This window comes from Cryptomeria japonica, chromosome 3 (assembly GCF_030272615.1).
Source record: "Cryptomeria japonica chromosome 3, Sugi_1.0, whole genome shotgun sequence".
Classification (NCBI taxonomy): domain Eukaryota; kingdom Viridiplantae; phylum Streptophyta; class Pinopsida; order Cupressales; family Cupressaceae; genus Cryptomeria; species Cryptomeria japonica.
Genome location: NC_081407.1, coordinates 377261404 through 377268260, shown reverse-complemented (window position 1 = coordinate 377268260; position 6857 = coordinate 377261404). Strand labels below are relative to the sequence as shown.

Genomic DNA, 6857 nt, shown 5'->3' with positions numbered 1-6857 from the left:
GCCGATGTTGAAAAAGAGGAGCTCAAAAGATTTTGGGAGAAAGAGTGTTTGCCATCGGAAACCCAAGTTGAATCTGTGGTTGATTTTGCCTCTCGAGATGAGGAGGTTGCAGATTGGAGTGAGGTAGCAGGGCAAGGAAGCCTGGGAGTAATTGTGACTTTAGAGAGCTCTGCAGATGGCATGGCCTTGGAAAAAATAAAGAGGCACTCCCATGATGATGAAGACAACCTTTGCACAGACATTTTCATAGAAGAATATGAGTCTATGGATTTGGATGATGAAGTGTAGGACAAAACAAGGTTTTCTGGTTTGAAGCAGAAGCGGCCATTAACGAGAGTCGAGGACAGTGGGCATTGCTCTAAGCGGTTTCAGGCGTCACATGAAGAGAAGGGAGATATGGTTCATCAACTTGATTGGATGGATGTGGATGATAGTGTCAACGTGGATGATGAGGAGCCCGAGGTTGAGAAGAGTTGCGTGAAGAAGCAACTTGAATCAACAGTTGAGAGTAATGTCGAGATGGAGATTCCCCCTGCTCCTGAAGTGCCCTTGGAAGTCGTAGAAACAAAAGTGCTAAATGTGGCCGTGGCTGTCACTGTGAAAGACATAAACATTGTGAAGGAACATTAGATCATGGAAGCAATGCTTGACTCCCAGTTGAAGGATGAGGTCACTGTGAAACACAAGGACATTAAGGAGCTCCCTTGTTTTGATGGGAAGCCAGAGTATAGTGTGGAGGTGATGCTGCTGGAGGAGTGCAAGGCATGGAATGCTGTGTTGCCTGTGGTGATAGATAAAATCTGGAACATAGTTTGAAAGACGTCATTAAACTAGAGCCAACGAACCATTTTTTTGTATATGGAAGACGAAAGGGAAGAAAATACGATGACAGAAAAGGCGGCCAGATCTGTCGGTTCTTCACAGTTGTGGGTCTTAGAGTTAAGAGACAAAGACAGAGTCTCACGCCTGCAACATGGCATGGTGTCAATTTGCGTTAGAAGGTGAGAAACGGAGGATGTCATGAGCATTGTTTCATCGTTCGTTTGCTGAAGTCGATGGAGTCTACATTGCTTAGGGGTCTTTGATGGCCATGGCAGATTTCGGGCGACTTTGCACTGCAAGGAGCGGATCCATGAGCCCTTTTATGTGAGGACATAGGAGGTCACAGAATCGAGTGATTTTAAGAAACATCATTTGCCCCTTGCTTGCATTCAGAAGATTATGAAGGCAGACGAGGATGTGTGCATGATATTTGCAGAAGCCCCTTTTGTGTTCGCCAAAGCTTGTGAGGACCACCAATCAAAAGGTGATGATGTGTTTTGCCCATGTTTTAATATCGGATTTGTTGAAGAAGTTGGTAATTTTGTAGAATTTGGTGGGTTTGTAGCAGAGCATGTTGGTGACCAAAAAATAGCTATTTTTTACGGGATTAAGGAATCCGGGCAACGTATTTTGGATTGCATACAAACAAATGACAAGAAGGTATTGCTTGACATAGCAGTTGGTCTTCCAACAGCTATTCTGAAGGTTTTTAATTATGTTCATGGGTTGAAGAGGTTGTTGTTGTCGGATCTGAGACTGATAGAGCACTATGCAAAGGACAAGTGTCTGATTCTGGCTCAAATTAGTGTGCAAGAGATAGTAGAAGGATGCTTGCGTAACGCCTGTTTGCATTTAATCGAAACATTACAGTTCGTTGGCAATTTTGATTGGTATTCAAATGATGACGATGATGATGATGATATGGATTTCCAGAAAGTAATAGATTTCAATGTAACACATTTTGATTGTTTCGGTGCTCCAACTGTTTCGTCCGACAATAATGATAAGGATGTGACAGTTCTGTTGTCTGTTGGTACCGCTGTCTAGGCGATGATTCTGATTGGCGAGCGTAGTCCTTTAGAGGGGAGCTTGGGGCCAGAAACTACCAGTGGCAAGGTTTGCATATGTGGTTTGACTGTTATCAAGGAATATCAGAATAATTCAGAAGCCAATAAAACAACTTTCCCATTAGGATGGTTCCACACCAGCAATATCGGTTATCTTGACAAGGACGGTTATCTTTTCTTGATCGGTAGAATCAAGGAGTCCATTCACATTGGAGGGGAGAAAATATCACCATCGGAGGTAGATGCAGTGTTGTTATCTCTCTTGGCGGTTGTCCAAGCCATGGCTTTTGGAATTCTCGATGAACAATACGACGAAGAGATGAATGTCACTATGGTTCTTCAAGAAAACATGATGGTTTTATTAATGAAGATCATATAATTGTGAACTATAAAAAGAATTTGGTGAATCAAGAGTGCTTCAACTTGCAGGAGGATAAAAACAACGAAGATTATAGATTTTAGATTTTATGTTAAGGGTGAGCATAGGAGCAGGAGTCCATCAAGTAATAAGAGATGAGGTTTTTGTTTCAGGTTTGGTTTGGAGAAGACTCATTCAAGTTGAGGTTTTTGTTTCAGGTTTGGTTTGGAGAAGACTCATTCAAGTTGTGCTGGAACAGAGTCTGGAAAAGTTAAAATCTTCCATGGGTCTGGTTCCGTAAGGATCAAAACGGAGAGCAGGGGATGTCATGGTGCATGACTGTGTCGGTTGGTCTTCACGAGGGAGATTGTTGGGATGTGAAGCCCAACAGACACATGACCTTTTGGCTCCCTCAACTCTTCTATTCATACTTGAATATGAATGTATAAATATGTGTGCAGTCTATGTACTAGATGATTTGGATATTGGTTAATAGATGATTTCCCTGCTTGAGAGTGGATGCAGGCATTTGCTGAACCACTGTAAATCGTGTCTCATGTCTCATTCTTTAATTTTGTTTTTCTTTCATTGTTTTATGTTATTTCTCTGCTCGATTTAAACTGACAATTTTTACCTTTAATTTAATGTGGGTCTTCCTTTAAAATATACCATTTGATTTAATTTGAATTTTTTTAAAGATACACAATTTTGATGTATTTTATGTATAAGCTTACAAAATCTATAGAATATATTAGTCTTAAATATTTTTAGTTATATTGATCTAATCTCATTTTAATTTATATTTATTTTCCATCATGGAATAGATTATATCTATATAATTTTATGTTAAAAAATGTGACTCAACCTTGCATTCTAATGTTAAGAACACAAAAAAGTAAAATTTAGGCAATTTTAGATAGTTTATTTTGGTTCCAAATCATGTTGAAACTAATCTTGATGTTTTTATTGTTGAACTTAAGTCTACTCCAAAATCACTAATCTAAGAGAAAGGGATCAAACATTCTACATTGGAAGTTACGCCTCCCATATAAAAAATGTAAACATCTATGACATAGAGATAATTTTAAGAAAGAGTTACACTTGTTGACAAACATATGGCACACCATAAGACATTTTTGAATGGAGATGATAGAGTTAAATTAAGTTGCCAAATTGATGAATGAATAATGATGATGTTATCACAAGTGTATAAAATATGATATTTTAGTCTTTGTACTCACCTTACGATTTAGGCATTAGATTTTGACTAAGGATTTGGGTGGTTTTAGCTCATGATTTTCTCTTTAGCATTTGATGATTTTCATGTACTACACCTTCTATTTATTGGATGCTTGAGATGGTAGTTTGATAGTTTAGTTTTATAAATATTATCATGTTCTCTAAATATAGATTCATATTGGTATGTTGGTATAATATCTTGTAAAGGCTTGAGCTAGCAATTGTATTGTAACCCTTTTTGTGTTGCTAATAATACAATGAATTTGATATTTGGAGGTGGGGATTTTTGTAAGGGGTTTTCCAAGTTATATACTTTTGTTATGGTTGTGTACATTAATTTTGTGTTTATGTATAACCTTTATATTTACACATCGATCCACTTAGAATAATTGTGAAATATTTATTACACTTCCTTTCATTTGGTATCAAAGCTTGATCATATTCATTATTGGGTGTTGGGATTAAAAGGATGTTTTGTTCAAATTAAACTGGCTTTGGATAAGATTATATCTAAAACAAAATCCCTTTTGTAGAGAACATATCATGCACATCTCTTATGGATATGGAAAAGTTTGATGGTGCAAAAATAATCAAGCTATAGAACCTCGAAACAAAGGATTTTTTGTTGGATTGGGATCTTTAAGGTCTAGACTTTGGAATAAATCTTGGAACCATGAAATAAAAAAAATATGATGTTTTGAAAAAACATGAGGAGCCTCATTCAAATTTAGGAAAATGTTTCAAGAAAATTCATGAAGAATGAATATTTTCTAAAGAAGAAGTTATGTTCATTAAAGATGAGTGACAATGGCTCTATTTTTGAATACCTAAATATGTCCAACACTTTGTTTTCCTAGAGTTCAAGCCTATTGGTGTTGTAGTATTGTAAATTGTACACCTTAATTAGTGTGCCCAATTTCACACTCTCGTAGCACTCATTTTAGTATTTCTCATTTCTCTATGCATCATATGACCTTTATTGTAATTAATTAATATTTAATTCAATAATATGGCTCTTTTTCCACTTTATTTAAATGATAGATACTAAACAATGGTCAATGCCTATGTCTCCTATTTTTAACATATCACGCGCGTAGTCCTTACTAACCTAATTTTCCCAATTTTCCCAACTACCAATTCTTCCCAATTTCACCCAATTTGACCTAATTTGACCTAATTTGTCTAAATTGAGGTCTCTCGATGTCAGTCTAACTATTTTGCCTTGTAGGGTTAATTTAAATGTTCAGTGTGTATTCCCCATAACTGGATAATTTATTTAAATTATTTAATTATCTAATCATGTCATCGCAATTGATTAAATATCTTTATTTATTTAAAATTATTTGTCCTAATTTTCTTTTCCTAATTTTTGAAATAATATATTTTTTATTTGTTTTATGCGATTCTCTCCAAATACTCCTAATTTTTTAATTTGGAAAACTAATATATTTCCCTATTTTATTTGATTGTCAAAAACCAATCTTTTTGGTAATATCTCATTCATTTTATTTTTAAATTAAAAAATGAGATGCAAAACTTGAAAATCATTCTTTTATGAGGAGCTATTTAATAAATCTTATTTATTAATTATCTGCATTTATCCTCTCACGTGGGGATAATTCTTGATTTTTTAATTTTTAATTCTTCCATTTATCCTCTCATAGGGAGATATTTAATAATTTTTAATTATTAAATCTCCATAATATCTCCAACTTACTTATTTGGTCTTCATGAGGAGATAATAAATATTTTATTTATTAATTATCCCTAATATCTTCTCCTTGATTTTTTCGATTTTCATCCATCTCTTGAATGGTAGCTCTGTTGCGTGCTCAATCAAGTCCATTTGATGACACAAAAATCAATTCAATCTTTGACCGTCCATTGAAATCTAGATTTCTATAAAAGGAGGCCTATTTCTTCATTCAATTCATCTAGAATTTTAGTATCTTCATTATATCAAAATAGCTTAGCAATAGTCTCATTTTTATTATTTTGTTAGAAATTAGCATTTCTATCTTGCATAGGCACATTCGTAGTAAATCTCGAATATCACATTCTTTCTTTCATTTCATATTTTTAACTGCATGATGAGAGCGACGTATCAAAATAAGAGATGAAAGGAAGAACAAGCTCTATTGGAGAAACATGGTTCGCATTTATGTTTTCATTTTAGTAGTTTTGCTGGTTACATTAGGATAATTTAGCATAAATTTTAACTATTTTGTGATTCTCTTTGATTGTTATTTGGTTTTCATGATTAACCCAATTTTCTTGATGCACAATCACATCATCTCTCTATTGTTTGGGCCCTTAAATATAGACGTGTTCTTTATCTTTTATTATCCTAATTTATCCTTATCCTACCCCAAATTTTAACTTTCAAAACATATTTTGCATATCTGCATATCATGTTTTGAGCCATTTATATGGAATTATATTAGAACCCCTTTATCTTGCATCCCTAAAAAATTTGGGATAAAGTTGTTGAGACCAAGACTGTCACACTCCCTTGTTCCCACACTTTTTCCTCAAATTTCAGGAGGATAATTGGGTAGTTTTGCCCTATCCAAATTTATCTTTGTGTGAAAATAAACTAAATATGAGTCTTCCTAAAGGTGAATTGAATTATGAAATCCCAATATAAGGCAACCTCCTCAATTCATTTCAACATCTAGAAAATCTCATCCTGAATTCAAGAGTAATTCTTCTTCCTCAAGAACAGATCTGAATCAAGGAGCAATAAATTACATCAATAAATCTTCATATTATGTTTCAATTATAATTTCATGATGGATTTTATGTGATTTATCATGTTTTTGCATCAAAACATGGATGACTTTCGCTAAGAGCATTATAGCCTTGCCCTCAAAAGGCATGCTTTCTAATTCAATTCAAGTTAATTTTATATTTTAATCAAGGTTAATTCCAAACTTAGGGTTTGACCTAGGAAAACCCCTATCCACAACAAACTTTCTTCCCTCTTGTGTGTAACTATAGGTCGTTGAAAGAGACATGGAGTTTAGGGGACCTTCACTAGACTGATACAGACCTATTCTCATAAATTAGACATGATTTTCGTGGCTAGGGAACTTGGTATGCCCCTATGCTGAAGGTTTCCCTCCAAATTTAGAAAGCTTAGTCTCAGTCTTAGGAAGTAAATTATTAGATCCTGTCCCGAAATCAAAAGACGGGCATTTTGGGCATCTCAATTTCATAGACTCAGCTCTAGATTGTAGATATAGGTGCACAGTCAAATTTACTATCCACCTATGTGTTTGCTATAGAATATTTGTTTGCTCACCAGTCAATTGTAGCATTCTAAGTCATAGTTTCAAATTTCTTTAACATATCCCCATAAGTCATTCACT

The 6857-nt window shown here is 34.7% G+C and overlaps 1 protein-coding gene across 1 annotated transcript; it reads left to right on the top strand.

Annotated features, from left to right (window-relative positions):
* Positions 1-1872: 1872 nt before the first annotated feature.
* Positions 1873-2268, top strand: LOC131080057 (probable CoA ligase CCL9). Its single transcript, XM_058018151.1, has one exon. The coding sequence runs from the start codon at positions 1873-1875 to the stop codon at positions 2266-2268; it is 396 nt and encodes a 131-aa protein (XP_057874134.1).
* The last annotated feature ends 4589 nt before the right edge of the window (positions 2269-6857 follow it).

What these genes read in the sequence shown, in the direction of transcription:
- LOC131080057 (XM_058018151.1), top strand. Translation starts at nt 1,873, where the DNA reads ATGATTCTGATTGGCGAGCGTAGTCCTTTAGAGGGGAGCTTGGGGCCA.